Here is a 20,219-nt window from a genome sequence, read left to right on the forward strand (position 1 = left end):
AAGAGATGAGGGAACAACTTCCATGATACTAGATGGAACTATATAGGGTAAAAAGTGTAGAGGAAGACAGAGATTGGAATACATGCAGCAAATAATTGAGAATGTAGTTTGCAAATGCTATCGTGAGATGAAATGGTTGACACAGGACAATAATCAGTGGAGGGATGCGTTAAAGCAGTCAGAAAGGCTGATAACTCACATAGAAAAGGTGAAGAAATTTTAATTACTGGTAATGATGTAGTAGGAGAGGGAGAATTAAAGCAGAAGGCAAGGTGGGACGCGATAAAGAACACTAAACTGCCCGTTCTGGAGTGTGTGCAAAGACTTCCATTTTTCAGTGCTTAGTCGTAGGATGTAATGGCAACAGACCTCTAGTTTCCATGTGTTTGTCTTCTTCTTCACTTCGGCTTACATCTTTCATAAACTGGCCCATAAACTTAAGCCATAGTGTATCTGTAGTACTGTTTCCATTTACGTGTCTATTCAGTTTTAGGGGTCCTCACGTTCAAATAGATAACCAATGATCCGAACTCTGTTTAATGACGGTATTATACAAAATAACCTTGCGAAGTATGCTGTTACAAGCGTATCCCGACCGTAAAAGCGATTGATAAGGAACAAGTGGCGAAAGCCCTAATAGGGTGTGAGAAGGTGACAGTCGCCTCCTTTCCTCTGTCTCCAGGGCGCATGTCTCACGGCCACACAGTTCCACACTCCACACATACTCTTTCTGAATAATTTTTTTCTCATTTGCTGGCAGTTACTTTTGGAGGTTAATATCTTCTTCATTATATTGATGGAACTTTTTTCATTGGTAGTTCTGCTTCCTATTTCTAATTTGCTTATTACAGCTGTGGTGATCTGGCTTCTCAAATAAACGAGTCATCATGTTGCAGTAGATGGTCACATATATGTACTCTGACACTGGTTACTGGTTTTTTGTCACAAATAGTCACATTTGGCTCATTTATTTACGTGTTATATGCCTTCCACATAACTTTATACATTATAATTAAGATGTGTTCGAGATTTTTTCTCTATCATCTCTTGTAACAGCCTTCCCTTTTTATAAAGCTTCAGTACAAGTTTTCGTTGTCTGATAATGAGAAATGGTGAAACAAAGTTTTAAGGTCCGAAGAAACTTGGAATAAAACACAAATACTTTCTGTATATCTACAAAAACTATGAATGTTATAGCTAAATTTATGGAAAATAATTTAACAACTAATTTTAAAGCTAAAATCCCTCCCCTGATTCCTCGGCTTTCTGAAAGCCAAATTTATTCTGAGAAAGTGGCACAACCGTTTGACGACGTTGGAGGTCATTACTTTATGATACATTCGCAACGAGGCTAAATTTTGATCTTTGATTTAATTACTGGCAATACAAGGTTTATTTCAGTATCTGTATTATGTTTTTCTATTAATATCTGTCACACATAACTGTGTGGAACTGGAATTTCATTTCCGTTCCTCACACTTTCAGAAGTTTCGCAGGAATATTCACAAGTATTTGTTGTTTCTTAGATTTCTCAGAGCTAATTTTCTTGTAAAAAGAATTAAGCAACTATCAGTGTTGAATCTAGCAATGTACGTAATTGCAGTAAATGAACTATTTGACATTTTATTTAAAGTACTACTGTGACGGCCGGCCGTGCCGCCGGTCGGTTCTAGGCGCTTCAGTCTGGATGACACCACATCCGCACAAGAATTTGCCAAAAGGAAGCCCAACACCGAGGTGGACGTGTCACAGGTTGGCAAAAGCGACAAATCCCTTCTTTTGAAGCCTCAGCGATGATGGTCAGAACTGCGACACCCTGCATTGAAATGACGTCGTTATGTTATGGACAGCAGAGGAAAACATTTCAGACACATCGCACCTCAGAATCAACACGAAAAGCCCTCAGGAGGTGACAAAGGGTGTCAATAAACCCTCTTTCGTTTGGTCGTCGACTTCGACTCATTTCACAGTTGAACACGACAGTTTACAGTGAGGTAAGCGACAGGACGACACTCTTGCCAACTTTTCACGCTACTGACACCCCCAGATGTTTCAACCCATTTCTAAGGACATCGTTGTGCTGTATCCCCATTGTACTTGACATAACCACTTTGAAGAGCAGCACGACCGCAATTTTTGCTCTCGTGCACAGATTGGAAGCACTAGGGAACAATTAAAGTTATCTGCTGAAACTTGAAAGTGATATAAAGCAGCAAAGGGTGATTGTGCACTTTAAGCCCTCCTGTTCCGGAGCCTCCTGTCGCGTAATCTCAGAGGACTGAGAGTCTGACATAAGTGTGGATTAAAAAGCAAAGGATCCCTATAACACCCCTCAGTTCATCAACATCTTCGGTGGCACTTGGGCACCTTCATTGAAAATTTGAATAGTGTACCTCTACAGAAAGAGCCTGCGAAGTTGATGATGATGATGAAGTTTGGTTTTGTTGGGCGCTCAACTGTGCGGTTATCAGCGCCCATACGAGTCCCAGTTTTTCACACAGTCCAATTTCTTTACTCAATCCAATTAAGCCACTGTCACGAATGATGATGATGATGATGAAGAAGAAGAAATGATGAGGACAACACAAACACCCAGTCCCCGGGCAGAGAAAATCCCCAACCCGGCTGGGAAGCCTGTGAAGTTGTCCTACACGCCTGCAGGCAGGTTTCTGGAACAGAGCGTTATGAAGTCTTTGCCTGCTTACAGGCGCCTAACACTAGGTCAAAATTCTGGAAATTCTGGCTATACGAGTCGCTCAATCCACAGCCCACAATAGCAATTAACGTTGCACTGTGACATCATCTTCTTGCATTCAGAGGTAGTTGAAAGTTTGTTCCATTAAGCTTCGGGTGTGCAGCCGCAAGAATTCTCCTTCTAATATTTCGGCTGTATAACGTCCAGCCATCTTCAGTGTAAGCCGCAAGACTGCCGCTCCAGTGCTCGCTCCGTCCCTTTATACTCGTGTACCGCGCAACTGCGCATGCGGCCACAGATGCAAATGCGCCAGAGACGTTGGTCGGCGGCAGAGACGTGCACAATGAGCGAGTTACATCTATGACTTAGCAGTCGATCTGTGTTGGCATGTCGATATATCATTGTGAGCAGCACTGTGACGACGTCTTTGTTAGTTAATTACAGCAAGTGCCGGATTCCATGATGTACCAACTTTGAAACCACTATCTCTATTAATTAAATTCATCATCAAGCGAATTTCAATTGCCTCCTTCACTATTGAGTCACAAAAAGATGATGTAGTTGCCAAAATTTCGACGTTTTCATACAACATACTGTGACAAGTGTCAACACAGTGCTCTGACACTGCCGACTTGTTAGGTTGTAAAGGACGTGTGTACCTTCGGTGTTCTGTACATCTTTCTTGGAAATTACGAGTTGTTTGTCCAATGTAAGAAAGGCCACATTCACATGGAATTTTGTAAACTTCAGATTTTTGGAGCAGCAAATCATCTTTGACGGACCCCACGAGTGTCGCTGTCTTGGGTGGAGGACAAAAAGTCACTTTTACTTTGTGTCTGCTGACAATCCGTCCTATTTTTGATGAGAGGCTACCCGCATATGGTAAGAAGGCCATCGATTTAAAGGTTTCTTCTTCTTCTGCTTTCTTTGTGACCTCTTTCGCTTTCATTTTCAGTGCCTTCTGTATTTGCTGTGGGGAGTATCCATTGTCTTCACTCTTTGCAAGTAGGAAAGTTCATCTTGCAGACTGCTTTCGTCAGAAATAATATGCGCTCTGTGGGTAAAACTTCGGAGAACACCCACCGTCTGGGCAGGATGGTGGCAGCTATTTGCACGTAAATACAAATCCATGTGCGTCGGCTCCCGATACACTTCATGTCCCAAAATGCCATCCTCTCTACCCCGAACCAGAGCATCCAAGAATGCAATGGTTTCAATCTTGATAAATCATAGAATCCGGCACTTGCTGTAATTAACTCACAAAGACGTCACAGTGCAGCTGACAATGATATATCGACATGCCAACACAGATCGACTGCGGAGTCATAGATGTAACTCACGCACTGTGCACGTCTCTGCCGCCGACCAACGTCTCTGGCGCATTTGCATCTGTGGCCGCATTCGGTACACGAGTATAAAGGGACGAAGCAAGCACTGGAGCGGAGGCTGTAGAGCAGCGTACTAAGTTGCTGCCAGCCCGCCCCCTTCAGGGGTAATTGAAAATCGATAAAGGAAAAAAAAGAAAGGAGCGACAGTCTTGCGGCTCACTCTGAAGATGGCTGAACGTTATACAGCCAGAAGAAGAAGGAGAATTCTTGCGGCTGCACACCCGAAGCTTAATGGGACAGTCTTTACGCCGCCAAAACCTGAAGATTCACAGTTGGAAGTTTCTTTGCCCATTTATTGTTATTTTGTTGAGGATATTAACGCCGCTCTGACACACGACTACTGGGTGTTCTCATAGATATTTATAAAGACGTGTGTTTCTGATTCTTCTCTGTTCACTGGTTGGTCATTTATTCTGATTGTTAGCTTTTATAGCCTTTATAATATTCACTAATATATAAACTGTTTTGTGCGCTGCTACTGTAAGTTTATATCCTATGCACCAATTATTTAGTCTTGCAAGAACTTCTCTACTAATTTAATTTAGCTTTTGTTGTGCCAGATACTATATTTAGTAGATCATCTGCGTAGGTGATGCACCCTCTAGTATTTGTTATGATCTGAAGCTGGCTCGTTAATGACAACAAACAGAAACCTGTGGGCAGCATTTAGTGACATTTTTCACAATTTACTTTCGAGGGTTTCCAGTTTCACGCGCCTGTCTGTGCAGTGATCTCTTAGGATGATATACAGACTATTGAGACAGCCAATCTACTTCAGTCTTTTGAATGGGTAGGCAACCATAAATTATCGATATCCCCAGCTTTATCAGTCATTACGGTTATAACCTAATTGTCCGAGGTATTCACAATATCCATTGCGTGAATTGCCGCATCCTCGATGTATTTCCTTTTCCTGACAGCATAATGCGGAGCTCATGCCTATTACCTGTCTACGACGGCTCATACAGCGGCACAGAACTTTTGCCTGTACTTCGGCTATTTACCAAACGAATTGTGCAGTAATATTTAACCATCACAATACCAAAGTATTCAGGGGTGGGAGTACTACATGCCCATCTATAGCACATATCGTAATCTAGTTAGTTTATTTAAATTTTAAAATTTCGAAAAAGTATTTGTTGTTGTTAATGAATTCTATCAGGTTCAGTTTTAAGTATTCAGTTCAGTTAACACACAAATTTAGGACATGGTAGTAGATGTCACTTTCCCCAATTTATTTATTTATCGTATGATGTGTACATTGATTTACATTTATATACAATATTTTCAGGACTAAAATGTACAATCACAAGTTCGTACAATTTTACAGCTCTATGTCTAGTTCTTCGATCCACTTGACTGCTTCATCCGATGTACGATGAATGTCCATTAAAGTTCCTCTGAAAGTACGATGAGGGCAGTCAGCAACAATGTGATGAATCGTCTGTGAGGGGGCACCACAGTCACAATTTGCAGGGCCAACCCATCCCCATTTGTGCAGTAGATAGCCACATCTGCCTTGTCCAGTTCGAATGCGGTTAATGATCCTCCACTGACGCCTTGGAAGATCAAATCCTTGCGTCTGCTTGGAAGGGTCCTCGACTAGATGTTTATTGGCTACTGAAGACTGATCCCACTGGAGTTTCCATGAACTGTTAATGTTGAAAGCAGATCCTTCAAGGTCGAGTGCTGTGCGCCATGGTGGTTTCCTCGATTTCAAGCGTTGGTGTGTTCCTTGTACAATATCTTGATGGATGGGGAGCTGGGGGTTCTGCTGAATGTTTTTCCACGTCTTTAGGAGAGCTTCTGATCTTCTTAGGGCTGGAGGTGGGATATTGCTTAGAACCGGCAGCCACAGCGTGTTTGTGCTCCGAATACATCCTGTGATTAATCGCATTGCCTGATTGAGTTTCACGTCTATCTTCTTAGTGTGAACACTGTTGATCCAGGTTGGGCAGCAATATTCAGCAACAGAATATGACAGAGCTAATGCTGTAGATCTCAGGACGTTAGTATTGGCTCCCCATGATGTACCAACAAGCTTCTGAAGAATATTATTTCTAGTTTTAACTTTAGCAGCCACATTTGATAAATGCTGCTTGAAAGACAGAGTTCTATCTAGGGTTAATCCCAGGTACTTTGGTGTACTACAGTATGGCAACACTTGGTCTCTGAATACAACTTCTGGATTGTAATTTGACTGTCTGTTACGTAGGTGGAATGCAGATATAACTGTTTTCTGAGGATTTAGGTGGAGGCACCATTTCTTGAAATATTTGTCTAAGGCTTCCAGATCAGTGGATAGAATAGTTTCAGCATCAGCAAAGTTGGAGCACTGAGTCACCAGACAAATATCATCAGCATATATGAATTTCCTTGAAGATGTTTCTGGTAAGTCGTGTGTATACAAATTGAAAAGGAGGGGAGCCAGAACAGACCCTTGAGGTAAGCCGTCATTTAGTTTAAACATTCTGCTCCTATCATTATCTGAGTAGATCTGAAAGTACCTATTGCTTAGCATATTGTTGAGTAAGGCCGTGAGTTTACGACATGGGATAACACTCACAAATTTTAAAAGGAGTCCTTCTCGCCAGACAGTGTCATAGGCAGCAGATAGATCCAAAAAGGCAGCCACACTTACTGATTTCTTCTCATACCCATTTTCAATGTGCGTAGTGAGAGATAGTACCTGATCGTTACAACTTCTCCCAGGTCTAAATCCTGCTTGCTCGATAGGAATATGATGGTTGATTGTTTCACAGATTCTGTTGTAGATCAGACGCTCAAGGAGTTTATAAGTGATACTTAAGAGTGCTATTGGACGATAGTTTTCCACTTTTGTGGGATCTTTATTTGGTTTCAGTATGGCTAATATTTTTGATTTCTTCATCAGATGTGGGATGTTTCCAGTTTGCAGGATGTTTGAAAGGAAGTTGGTCAACCATTTTACTGTAGCTGGTCCACAGTGAGCCAGGAATTCTGGGTATATTCCATCATATCCAGCTGCTTTTCCAAGTTTCATACTTTTGATTGCAGCTTTAGTTTCCTCTTCTTGAAATGGAGTAGAGAATTCGGAAGACTGTAGGGCTGCTCTTTTCTTGGTGTTCAACTGTAGTTTGATATCCCTTTTGGCTTGCTTGTCCTTTATATTCTTTGTAACTGACACAAGGTGTTTAGCATAGTCATTCAAATTGATGGCATTTTTTGATCTTTTTGTTGTAGGGTTTGAAGAGTCTAATTTCCTGATGATAGACCAGGCTTTTCTGCTAGAATGGGTGTAATCTAGGGACCCCACAGTTTCATGCCAGATCTTTCTTCGATTATCATCCAGGGACTGGAGGAGGCTTGTTGCATTGTCAGAGTTAGGATGGTCTTCATATTCTTTTAGTAACTCCTCACTCTCGGAACTCCAACCAGGGATATACTCTTTACGGTACCCTCTAGGAGTACATCGTCTGGCTGCACCTTTGATAACCCCAACAAATCTGCTGTAGTTGTTGTACGTTGGTTTGATCCATCTGATATTGGAATCTGTTTGCTTTGCAAATTCAGTCCAGTTGGCTTTCTTGAAGTTCCACCTCGGTTTAGGATGTGATCGTACAACAGGTATAGACATCCCCACCTCCAATATAACAGGTCTGTGTTGACTATGTGGGAATTCCTTGAGCACAGTTCGTCGTACTTGATTTAGGGAATTATGAGACTGAGTTGTGAAGCACAGATCTGGGGTATAGCCTTGGGACCAGCGAGCTGAGTGGAAGGTAGGCAGATCTTTAGCATCGTAAATTAAATTCAGGTTTTCAGTTTCCATCCAGTTGCTTCACGTCCGTAGGTATAACCTTTAAATACCCTACACGTGACCCCTGGGTGGTGCTAAGAAAGCAACAACGATAAGATGAGACCGAACTGTCTGAAAAGACCTCTCGGTCAAAGAATGACGAAGGACACGTGCGGTCCTATTCAGGACCCACAAGCTCGTAGAATTGGACCATCTCTGCGCATCTGTCAACTGAATATCGAAGGGATAAGTCGAGCAAAATGTGAGTATCTTTCCAGGCTCACACAGAAATACGCAGTTGATATCATCGCACTTCAAGAAACGCACACAGCTGACGAACCACAGCTACAGAGTAGGGGGAAAATACCGGGCTTTAAACTGATAGCCTCTAATCACTTTCCCCAATGATAATCGTAGAATATATTTACAAGTTCTATGCCATACTTACACACCTCTATGAAAATTATGTTTATAGCAAAAGTCAACAACACTGAAAGAAATTTACGTTCCTTATATTTCTTGTGTTGGTTACGAAGTCAGTACTATACATTATCAGAAGTGCTTTGATATTGCTAAGATTATTTTGAAAGGTATTTCAAGTTCTGGACCCCAATTACGCATAAGTACCTTTTCAGAAGTACGTTGTTAATACAATTTTAATTTTTTGGAGTGAGCACAAACTATCCCCTTCCTCCCCCCTCCCCATATTGGTAATGGACGTTATGGAAAATTCCTTGATATTGTGTTGGATCTTTGTCTTGTCCCTAATGATACTTGAGAATCAGCAGATGCTGGTTACTCATACCTACAAAGGAAATTCGTTGAATGACTGTTAGATACGGGAAAATTTGGTCCACTAGCTGATGCAACACTTGCGCCATAATTATATCAACCTCTCGTGCTTTCTTTGTTTTTAACTTTATAATTGTCCAGTCCCATGTGCTTCTGGGCAAATGTAATCGAAACCTCATTCATATGCTGCTGGAGTAGTTCTCAGCGAAGTTACTGTCATGTCTTCTGGCAGTAGAGTTCTAATGTCTTTTGGTCCGTCGTCATCATACCTCTAGATCGTCCCAAGGTCGATAATACAGTGGGTAATAGACCCATGTTTGTTGTTAAGTCTGTATGTAAAACACTATATGTCTGTTACTATTTGGTCCTTGGTATGTTGCTGGCATTCTTCTGCTCTTGTTTGGTGTAATAATTCCTTTATATTGTTCGATAGGAACTTAACCTTATTTGTCATTCTGTATCACGTGAGGTTCTATGGTAGTATCTTGTCACCTGCAGAGTTGTCCATTTCTGTGGGGTGAAACATCAGGGAATTTTAAAAACTTTTGGCTACCTAACAAATACTGGGATCGCCTTGTGGTGCACCGTCTGCAATATTTGCACAAACTTGTAGTCCGTGGCTTAAACATCGGATCCAAATCATTGCAGTTGTTATATATTGAATTATGCCTTTAAAAGTTACCAATTCGCTTTACGTAAATTGCATACTCACTTGGGCTGCATGTCGGTGTCTAAGTCAGCATCTGCATCTGTTCTTGTAAACTAATTGAGGTTACACTCAGTTTTAGTTCCATCACAGATTTCCCACTCTGCAATGTGGTCTCTGCATTTTTTTTTTTTTTTTTTGTTTCCAAGGCTGATATTTATATTTGGTTCTACATATACGCGATTTTCGGAAGTCAGAAGGTTGAGAGACCTATTCATGACATGAAGGCCAAGTGTCAAGATGTCAAATCATTTACCCACTTTTTCTTGACACAGTTCAGCCTGTGGTTCACACAGGCATAGAGAGTGCCTTGCGATGAGAAAGGGCTGCTGAATGACGTCATGTTCCAGAGTCATCCACAATGGAACCCACCCAGGAGGTTATGGAGACCACAGCCGTGGACCTGGGCGCCCTTCTGGACGCAGGGGACGGCGCAGTCGTCACACTGGTGGCGGGCGGCACACGTCTCGTGGCGCACAGGGCCGTGTTGGCCGATAGAAGCCCCGTGTTTGGCGGCATGTTTCGCCACGATACACTGGAAGCCACGGCTGGTGAGGTCGCAATCCCAGACGTGGAGGGCCCGGTGCTGCGCCAGCTGGTCGCCTACCTCTACACCCTCCAGGCCCCTCAGCTGCCCAGCCTGGCCCCCCACCTGCTGGCAGCCGCTGATAAATACGGCGTGTCGGCCCTGAAGGCTCGGTGCGAGCAGCTCGTGGCCGCTCAGCTGTCCGTCGAGACAGCGGCGGCCACAGCTGTTCTGGCGATCAGGCACTCCTGCACCAGCCTCTGGCAGGCCGCCGTTAACTTCATCAAGGCCAACGTCACCCAGGTTATGACCACGCGGGGTTGGGCTGATGCGGTGCGCACTCAGCCTGAAGACGTGGTCAGACTGAGTCAGTTGCTTGCGAGTCCTCTGGCAGCAGCCAGGTAAGAATGTGACAAGGTCTGTGTTCCACATTTCTATTTTTGTATTTACAAGCTAATAAGTATACTTGGTGTAGCAGCCGGCCCCGGTGGTCTTGCGGTTCTAGGCGCTGCAGTCCGGAACCGCGGGACTGCTACGGTCGCAGGTTCGAATCCTGCCTTGGGCATGGATGTGTGTGATGTCCTTACGTTAGTTAGGTTTAAGTAGTTCTAAGTTCTAGGGGACTGATGACCTAAGATGTTAAAAGATGTTAAGTCCCATAGTGCTCAGAGCCATTTGAACCATTTGAACTTGGTGTAGCAGAGAGACATCTGACAGGAAAAAGTGACAACACCAAAGACTAATTAATCCAGTTCAATGAAACTTTGGTAACACGTTTGTGTAGGTAACATAGGTAAGTATTTAACATCACAGGTTAATGTAAGCTCCAGATTTGCCATTTCGAATGTGATATCCTGCCACACTACTAAGCCAAGTGACCACCAGAATGTTGAAAGCAAGCATGCAAACGTTAATGCAGTGTCTTGTACAGGTAGTGGATGTCAATTTGCATGATGGAGTTCCATGCCTGTTGCTCCTGGTGAGGCAATACAGGGTAAGTTAGTGTTGTTTGTGGATGATGCTATAATTGCTATCCGATGATGTCCCATATGTACCCGATTGGAGACAGACACGGCGATCGAGCAGATCAAGGCAACATGTCGATAGTCGGTAGAGCATGTTGTATTACAACAGGTTATGTGGGCCAGAGTAATCCTGTACGAAAACACCTGGAATGTTGTTCATGAATGGCAGCACAACAGGTCGAATCACCTGACTGACGCACATTTAAAGTCAGGGTGCATTGGATAATGACGACAGTGCTCCTGCTCTCACAGGAAATTCCACCCAAGGTCATAACACCAGCTGATGGTCCAATGTTCCTAACATGCAGACAGTTTGGCTTCAGGTCCTCAACTGGCCTCCTCCTAACCAACATACAGCCACCACTGGCAGCAAGGCAGAAGGAGCCTCCATCAGAAAACACGACAGACCTCCAACCTGCTCTCTAATGATCTCTCGCTTCACCCCAATGGAGTCGCAAATGACGGTCTTTTGGGGTCAGTAGAAAGCATGCTGCATGGTGTATGGATTGGAGCTGTTCTTGATGTAAACGATTTCTAACATTTCATTGCGTCACTGTGGTGCCAACTGCTGCTCAGATTATTGCTGCAGATGCAGTACGACAATGTCATCTTTGTCCCAATCAACATCTCAAAGGTAGCTAACGCTCATGATCTACAGTACATATTTGAATGATTTGCATCCTCATAGTGGCGCTACTAGCGCAATTCTTATGCGACTGATACGAAATCTGAATAGGCGTAATCTTTCAGATGTAGAAACACACCTACAAACTTTCTTTTATGTCGCAGAACTTCTTCTTGGTGCTCCAATTTTTTTCCACCACTGTACATGATAACTGATGTCAATTTTCGGATATCTCTTGATGTTATCCTCAAATTCATGCAACAGCTTCATTTAGTACTATAACTGAACTGCTTTTATTAACAGGTAAACTAGCTAACGAAATTCAAGGAAGAGAGAAATTTTTCGTAGCCATACAAATTACTTTGAACCTATCTGCAGTCATCAGTTCTGTTAAATTCTATGTGTGGAAGAACCAGTCATTTAGATTCCGACATCAAGCCTCTGAACAAAAAGTACATTGACTGTGGACAAAACAGGAACCACTGTGGATACAACTATGTGCTGCTCAAGACAGAGGCAGACACAGTGATGTTTACAGTTTGCAGCCTGGTCAAGAAAGTGTGCAGACCATGTTCTGTGTCCTGTACAGGGTCGCTATTAACCTGTTGATGCAAATGAGTGTTTATTGTTGTTGGGTTCCTCTGCTGCTGACGACAAGGAGATAATATAAATGGCGTCATGCTATGTACAGGGATGAAGATGGGGAGTGTGTCTTTAACCGAATACCAGCACTATGTACTCGGTAGCTGACTGCAGCACAGCTCAAGGACGCCGCCAACGTGTTTATAATTTCTCATTTCTGATGTTACCACACAGTAAATGTTAACCACTGGGATAGGTGTAGTAAAGTAAATGGACAGGGTAATCACTATTCCCACATCAGTACTACAGATTTGCGTGTTGTGCATCTCTCATTTGCTTTCCTGCTAGTTATATGTAGTAAAAGTATATTTTCCGTAAAAAAAATCCCTTACTTTCTCCAGTTGAAGTAGTTAAGTATAAGTTTTAAGAAGCATGCTAGGCCCTAAGACGTGTGTGGTTCCGAGTCAAAGCACGAATATAAGACTCCAGTAAAGAAGTTAACATAAGCAGATGTGGTGGATGGCGTAGCTACTTACTCCCTATATATTCTTGGCCCACCTCATGATACAACAAGCCAGTCCTAAGACCAAAACAGCAGCATCATGGCTGGTATTCACATTTCTACCTGTTTCTGTTTAATTGTTTCTCAGGATGCATGCAGTAGCTAAGTACATTCCCTTCCATTACACAAACTGGGAGGAAGCTCTGTTCATCAAAATGCTCTGCTTGCTTCTTTGAATAGCAGCTATCAAATCTCTCCTTGATTGTCCCTGTGTTGTTTGAACGTCTCTATTGTGTTACTAAAGGCTAAGGCTATTTGAAGCATTCTGCTCGATGTCTTTGTGCTGGGACCTTCCCTATGTCATCTTTTATTCTAGCTGGTCCATCTCCAAAACAAATGCAACATTGATGAAATGTTCAGATCCCAATATTATCTTTTACATACCGTCTCACGGTATAAATACTCCTAACAAGCCTAGATCCTTGTAATTCTAAAAAATTTATTTTCAGATATGTTTAAATATTTATGCCATAGTTCATGAGCTGCATGGTAAACTGCAATTCTTATCTTTGATATAACGTTGCCTAATCAGCCTGACTGGTTTACAAAAGACAGCTGAATGAGAAATATCTCAGTCTCAAAAGCACCTAACGAAAATAAATTTAAAAACGAAATGTTTACCACTACAGCTGTCATTTCCAGGTATCCTAACACTCATTAGCTTTAAATCTAATTCTATGTGTGTTATTCAAAGTAAAGTTCGTAAATACTCTTGATAACTGAAATGGGATCCATGTTAAAGCTCATAAGCAATACCTTCTTCATTGAATCTGGTGTCATGCACCACTGCGTCTTATTTGTCCACTTGCTTACGATAACATCAGTTTCCCACACAACTTCCCAGTCTTAACACTTGCATGTTTCCAGTGGGCTTCATGATGTGTCAATAGTTAATTAATCGCCCAGGTTTCTAGATGAGATAAAGAGAAATTACAAACATCACCTTTGCTGCATTCATAGACTAATAATTACATCTATTAGGAATAGTATATTTTTAGGTTGGTTCGTACGTCAAAATATATGTGGCAGGAGCAAGTCATTAATGTTTATTTTCCCCTGGGCAGCAACAGATTGGGTGTCTGATTGTGGAAATGTGGCCACCAAAACAAATGGTTCAGTTGTCTCTAAGCACTATGGGACTTAACATCTGCGGTCATCAGTCCGCTAGAACTTAGAACTACTTAAACCTAACTAACCTAAGGATATCACACACATCCACGCCCGAGGCAGGATTCGAACCTGAGACCGTAGCAGCAGCAGCAGCGCCTAGAACCGCTCAGCCACAGCGGTCGGCTGGCCACAAAATGGACAGTCTATACCGACAGGCACAGCCCACTTAATGGTGTATTTACGACTGTGCAAGAGCGCAGGGAACGTCAGGTCCTAAGGTTTGCAACGTGTTTGCGCAAAGACTGTCTGTACATAGTATGGTACAACATTATATATGTGTACCCTCATGCACGGATGAGCTAAACTTGCATTTTGAAACACGAATCCCCCATTTTTATTGCATGTTCGGAATCTGCGCCAAAACATACTTATGGGTAACCTAACTATTGTTTCCCACACACTGTAAGTGGCGCTGTAATTGTCGAATATGAAGTGTTCCAGTATGTGCAATTAAGAACCGACACATTTGATTCTACATTGTAAATGTAAACCTTAGTGCCTTAAAGGTCCGATATTTATCTTCGAAATTTATTTTAGAGCTAACAATTTGACTGTACGGCACAATGTGGTTAGCGGTGTCTATGTCTGGCTATAAACTACTCGTCCATGTAACTTGATGCAGGGACAACGACAAGGTTGTAATAGTTTTGTGTTCCCATCAGAATGCTTCATGTCAGTGAGTCTCCTAGCCTCTCACCAGTGGGGTGCTCGATTTTGGTGAGTATCCGTGGCAGGTGCGCCTGCCACGGTCACTTCTGGACATTTTACCTTAGTACAGTAGCTGTGGTTTGTATTCTGACGGCAGCCATGTAGCTCTCAGTGCGAGAGTTACGGCAGTTGGATCAAAACACAAACCGAAATGATTGACCATAATAGCGGGATTTCAGTGTGGCGACTCACCACAGTCAACCCAATAGGAAATTTAAAACTATATTACCATAGAATCAATGTCTAGCCGTATTATTCGTACTGTACAATTCCATTTGCAGCTCTCTAGTAATGTGTGAACATCAACATCAACCGTTACAAAACAAAAACATATCATCGAATACGTCGGTTTTTGAGTGAAAAAGCAGCCACACTTGATATTTGTTGATTACGCGAATGGGGAACAATGGTTTGGTAAGCCACATGAATGTTTTGATGTAGAATCCGAATAAGCAATAAAAATGGTGAATTCCTATTTGAAAAGAGAAAGTTGGTCCCACAAACGCTGGAGGGATGGTTTGGAGGTGGTCAGTTGTAGTAAAAACAGATGTCTCCATTCTTAATATTGGCTTTCCAGCTACAACATTTTTTCTTTGTGCAATGCGTCGTTTTCGATATATGCAGTCTTGAAAATAAAATAAAGGTCCTGTATACAAACACACGCCAGAACATGGCAACTTTAGTGGTTATCTTTTAGGCACTAGTAATTAACCTGTGTCTTCTCCTCTGTGGCACCAATCGAAGCTGACATTCACAACTTTTTATCTGTAATCACGATTTCATGAGTCTTTAGAGAAATGGACTTCGTCGATTGCCATATGTAGACACATGCTCATTATTTCCATTCAGATTGACTCCTTTATTCCCAAGGAAATCTCCCATTCACAAACTAGTAAACATGATTACACTGAGTACAGTAGTGAAACGGAATTTTATATTTCATTGGAGTCACAACTTCTGATTAGTTGTCAGGCGTGAATGAATTTACAGATCGTCTATAGGTTTTCCTGTCACTATTATTCGACTTTAGTCAGATGACATTTTACGTTCACCTGTTCCGTGAGAGGCCCCATGGCCAATGTGAATTAAATTTTTCAGTGAGAAATGTTTCAATTTCTGTGATTAAAATTAAAGTGCTGCAGGTTTAAGAATGTTATTTGAATAACTTCTTTGCATCACAAATTCTGTGCACTTTATTTACCTGAACTTCCTTCGCCAGTCTGTTCGAAAGGTGCTGCCCCCCTGGCTATTACGTGAGACTCCTACAGCCTGGTCCATAACACATGAGCTTCGAGCACCAACAGTACCACAATAACCACATTCAAAGGTTATTGCTGTTGCAGTTTCCGTGTGATTCTTGTCATGTTTTCGAACTGTTCTCGTATTACTCTAGTATAACTGATGTCGTTGCCTCTACATTCCATTTGTACTTTCTTTTATCGTTTGTTATGGTAAGTTACTGGTCTGAGGAACTCAAGAGAAGCATGTGTAATGAGATTAGATCGTGGGTAAGTTATTCATCTAGGCAGACCCACTACTGTCATTGGCTGTGTGTGTTCTGTTGTTCGTGTGAAGACGAACCCCCAGCAGCGATGTATGTAGTAAGCTGCCCTCTGGCCCCCAAGTGGACAGAGTTTACCACACCCTGCCTGTCTGTCTTTGCAGCGCGCCAGCCTCTGCAGACGGCAGTGGGCCGCAGGGAGACCGCGGCCGCACCCCTGCCACTGCTGCGCCGCCCACGACCAGCCGCACCCCTGCCACTGCTGCGCCGCCCACGGCCAGCCGCACCGCTTCTCCGCCAGATGACTCTGCCGTCTCTCGCCTGCGGTGAGTTCCGCCACTACACAGTGCGACTTGTGGGGGCATCAACGAGGAGTTGTGTGTGAGGAAATCGAATGGCACTGTAGCGCATATTTGATAACATAGAGGCAACAGTTATCAAGAGAACTTATTCCTTCTATAAATTCAGTTGGCGACTAGCCATGGATGAAATTAATTCTCTACATCCCTCTCTGGGTTCACAGTGTGCATTATATTTTGTTCAGGACGGAAGGTTTCATTCACTGTAACGAGCAAGCAGAGATGCATATATGTCAAGCCGCTGGCTTTTGTGATTTTGCCTTAGAACATGCAGTACCCATACACCTGATTTTTGAACCTTCCCCCTTGCATGCACATGTTGTACGATTGTGTAATAGTCACAGTTCATTACATTTGCCAGTTCTAAATTGACGTGGATCATTGTAGATTAATGCGCTTAATGATCTTCATCAAAATGGAGGTCTACTTGAGCGTAGACCCTCCTTTAAAACCAGAAAACTGTTTTCTAGCCATGCACTGTCCAATGGCATTAACCCCATACACGGTACAAATGTTTCTAGCTGTCTCCCCAGCTGTCAACCCTCTTTTGGACTAAAATTTATTCTCTTGCTCTCCATTTCTGGCGCCCACAGCTCCACGTACTATCTACAAATCACACAATGACAGTATGTATGCTCAAGTATCCACAGGAAGTAAAAATGACAGTCGATGGATAAACCCATAGTTACAGGAATACCATCATGAAAAACAAAAACGCTATGAACTTGTGCACCATCATGATAATCCCATACTCGTTTTAAATACATTAGATTCTGAAGTTCACCACAGGGTACGTGGCAGTAACACAACTGGGGGAACGAAGTCTTTAGAGAATGGTGGGCTACCCTACTACGAGAGATGCAGCTGAGAAACACTGGTGGTAGTGTTTCAGAATCAAACGTGGAGACATCAAGCTCAATTAAAGGGAGTCACGTATGCCGACGTGCTCAGAAGGCGTAATGGATAAGGTGACTGAACCGTGGTTTATTTTCAAAGAATATTCTTAAGAATTTATTTTACTTACTAGCGATTCATCAAGAACATTAACACATTTAATCACACTATGTAAGCATGGAAGTAGTTGCCAGGGAGTAACTGATGAAATCATAACCAAATTCCTTTTAACAAATGGGAATTTTCTTCACTTTAATCTGCCTAAAAGCTTTTTTTTAACAAACAGATTTAAAATTATAATCAGAAAGCACCCTCTAAATACCAACGTTACAATTTATTCAGAGGCAGAAAGACACAAGTTTTGACTGTATGAGCTTTTGGGCAGAGAACCTTGTCACCCCCCTTTTTGACATGGCCGTAGTTACGACCGCTCACAACAGCCTCTGAAAGACTACACTGGTGCAAATCTGCAACACACCAGATAACTTTAAACTAAGAATTTTACAATTTACATAAGCACACAAACTACGCACCCCCCGTAGGACGGATGGAAATGGTACAAAACGCAAACAATTAAAATATTAACCTTGCCACCGAAGGTGCAACTCGATTTTAACTTCTAAGAAAAGTCTTACGGTGAAAGGGTGGCAATTTTATATACTAAAATGATCATTTAAATAAAAGCCCATGAAATGCAATCTTACATACAATTCTACAAAGTTGGCCAAATAATAAAGATGCTCTACAGTACACAGATACCGCTTCTCAAGATCATAGGCAATACTATCAAAGTATGCAAAGATCAGAACATATTTCAGGTATTAGGCCGTTACACTCCAAGCAACAAATTCGTTAACGCACGAAATCCGACAAACATGACAGAGGCAGCTACTAACGTACGGTAGATTTATAGGGAGATTACCGAACAATATGAACCGCAGGTTGCTCTAACCCGCCCCTACTCCACAATGGAAAAGCGGACCACCCAATTTATAAACAACCTCCTTCTTGCGGGTGGGCAAACGGAGACGAATGGTTGGACGACCCCAAAGCAAAACGGCTAGTGACCTCAACAAGAAAAGAAGTAGAATTTAACTTCTAATAAACTGAGATTTCTCGAGAAGACCTGGCGCAGCACCCCCAAATCCTTCCCCGAACCGTCCGCTGCCAGCCGCTTCAACGGACGCAGGAAGACGCTCCGATCTCCCGTGTCACGGCGTCGCACCTCGCACCGGCGAGACCGATGTCGTGGGTTGACCTCTGTTGCTCTCGTCTCGACCGCAAAGTCACTACCCCTCGCTATACGCCGCGGCCCACTGGACTCACGTGGCGACCTCTCGTACGCAGACGCTCAAGACGGACAAGTCATCTTGTGTCTCAGTGCGAGACTGACCAACCGATCGATCCAACTGCCAATGACCACTGCCTGAGCAAACTCGAGCAGACTGGCGGCCTAACGCGCAGACTCAGATGCAGGAACTAAGCCCCGACTGGGCGACGACTCGCTGAGTTCTCTTACTTGCGGAATGGAAAGACTCTCATATTGCTGGCTTTAAAGGGTGATCCGAACGACTGACATATTAGCACTCTGAACGACAGACAAACACTAACTGCCTAACAAATGCGGATGAGAGACAGACTAGCAAGCTGGGGACGAGAGACTGACCCAGACTGACCGGCTGGCGAGATCCTAGCCCCCCTTAAATGCACGTGAACAGGCAACTTTTCCCCTTTCCCACCAGAGGGAGACACCAAAGCTGCGATTTCCACAGCGGCGCCACCGCCAGAAACGGAGGGCGACTGCTTCACACTACGCGCTGCGGGGCGCTCTTCAAAACAGCCATTTTTTTACCATGGCTCAGTGACTGCTCGAGATAATCAGAGAAGTGGTGTTGTGGATGTAGTTGAGTAGAGATATGTGCAACAGCCACATCTCGCAAGTTGAAAAGAGTACACTCCAAGTATCTCGAGTACAGTTCTGTTTATTCTTCCAGCTATATTAGCTAGGCTAAATAACACAACTACCACCCCCCTCACCACCCTTGTCTAACTCTCCACTCCCATGGTACAACAACCGTACCGTATCCTGTACCACAACATTCGCTCCCTGCCCACCCACAAACTCCTCTTCCTCCACACCCTACGTCAGCACCGCGTGGATGCCTTCGTCCTAAATGAAACCTTCCTTCAACCCCGTATCTCCATCTCCACGGCTCCTTACACTCTACACCGCACCGATAACCCGTACCCTCTCGCGCGTGGCAGAGTTGCTATAGGCCACCTCAAGCACCTCCCTGTCCGGCCCCAACCTCTCAACAATCCTGCCGAGCATCTCACCCTCAGCCTCTTCTTCCCCACCCTTACCATCACCTGTGCCACCATTTATGTCCGCCCTCGCACCCCCATCCCGTACGATTTCCTGGCCCACATTGACCGCACCTTCTCCACCTACGTGATTGCCGCCGACCTCAATATCCACAGCCGTGATCCTGCCGACCTCCGGCGGTGGCATCAGTTTCTCACCACTCTCCAGGGAGACCTGGTTCCCCTGCCTCAGCACACCCGGCCCGAATCCAACACCACTCCTGATGTGGTCCTTGCCTCTCCAAACCTCCTTGGGCGCATCACCGCGGATGTCCTTGACCTCATTCGCAGTGACCATGCTCCTGTCCTCCTCACTATCTCTAACGGTCGCCATCCCCGCCACGCTCCTCGCCCTGCCGTCCCTCCTAAACTTGTCCATGATTACTCCCGTGCCAACTGGGATGCCTACCGGGATTCCATTCACACCCAGGTTGACGGCCACGACCTTACCCTCCAGTCTCCTGATGACATCTCTCGCACTGCTGCCTTCCTGCACCAGACCTTGCCTGACGCCGTCGCCGCCCATATCCCCACCAAAGCCATC

At 43.7% G+C, this 20,219-nt stretch overlaps 1 protein-coding gene across 1 annotated transcript in view; it reads left to right on the plus strand.

The window, feature by feature from the left end:
• The window catches only part of LOC126204380 (serine/threonine-protein phosphatase 6 regulatory ankyrin repeat subunit B-like), a 394,854-nt gene that overhangs the window by 109,403 nt on the left and 265,232 nt on the right, over positions 1 to 20,219 (plus strand). Inside the window, exons 2-3 of the mRNA XM_049938752.1 lie at positions 9,710 to 10,286; positions 16,223 to 16,384. Of these exons, the coding sequence (XP_049794709.1) occupies positions 9,721 to 10,286; positions 16,223 to 16,384 (728 nt within the window). The 5' untranslated portion in view covers positions 9,710 to 9,720. The remainder of the gene's footprint in view (positions 1 to 9,709; positions 10,287 to 16,222; positions 16,385 to 20,219) is intronic.

Source organism: Schistocerca nitens, chromosome 9 (assembly GCF_023898315.1).
Source record: "Schistocerca nitens isolate TAMUIC-IGC-003100 chromosome 9, iqSchNite1.1, whole genome shotgun sequence".
NCBI classification, from domain to species: domain Eukaryota; kingdom Metazoa; phylum Arthropoda; class Insecta; order Orthoptera; family Acrididae; genus Schistocerca; species Schistocerca nitens.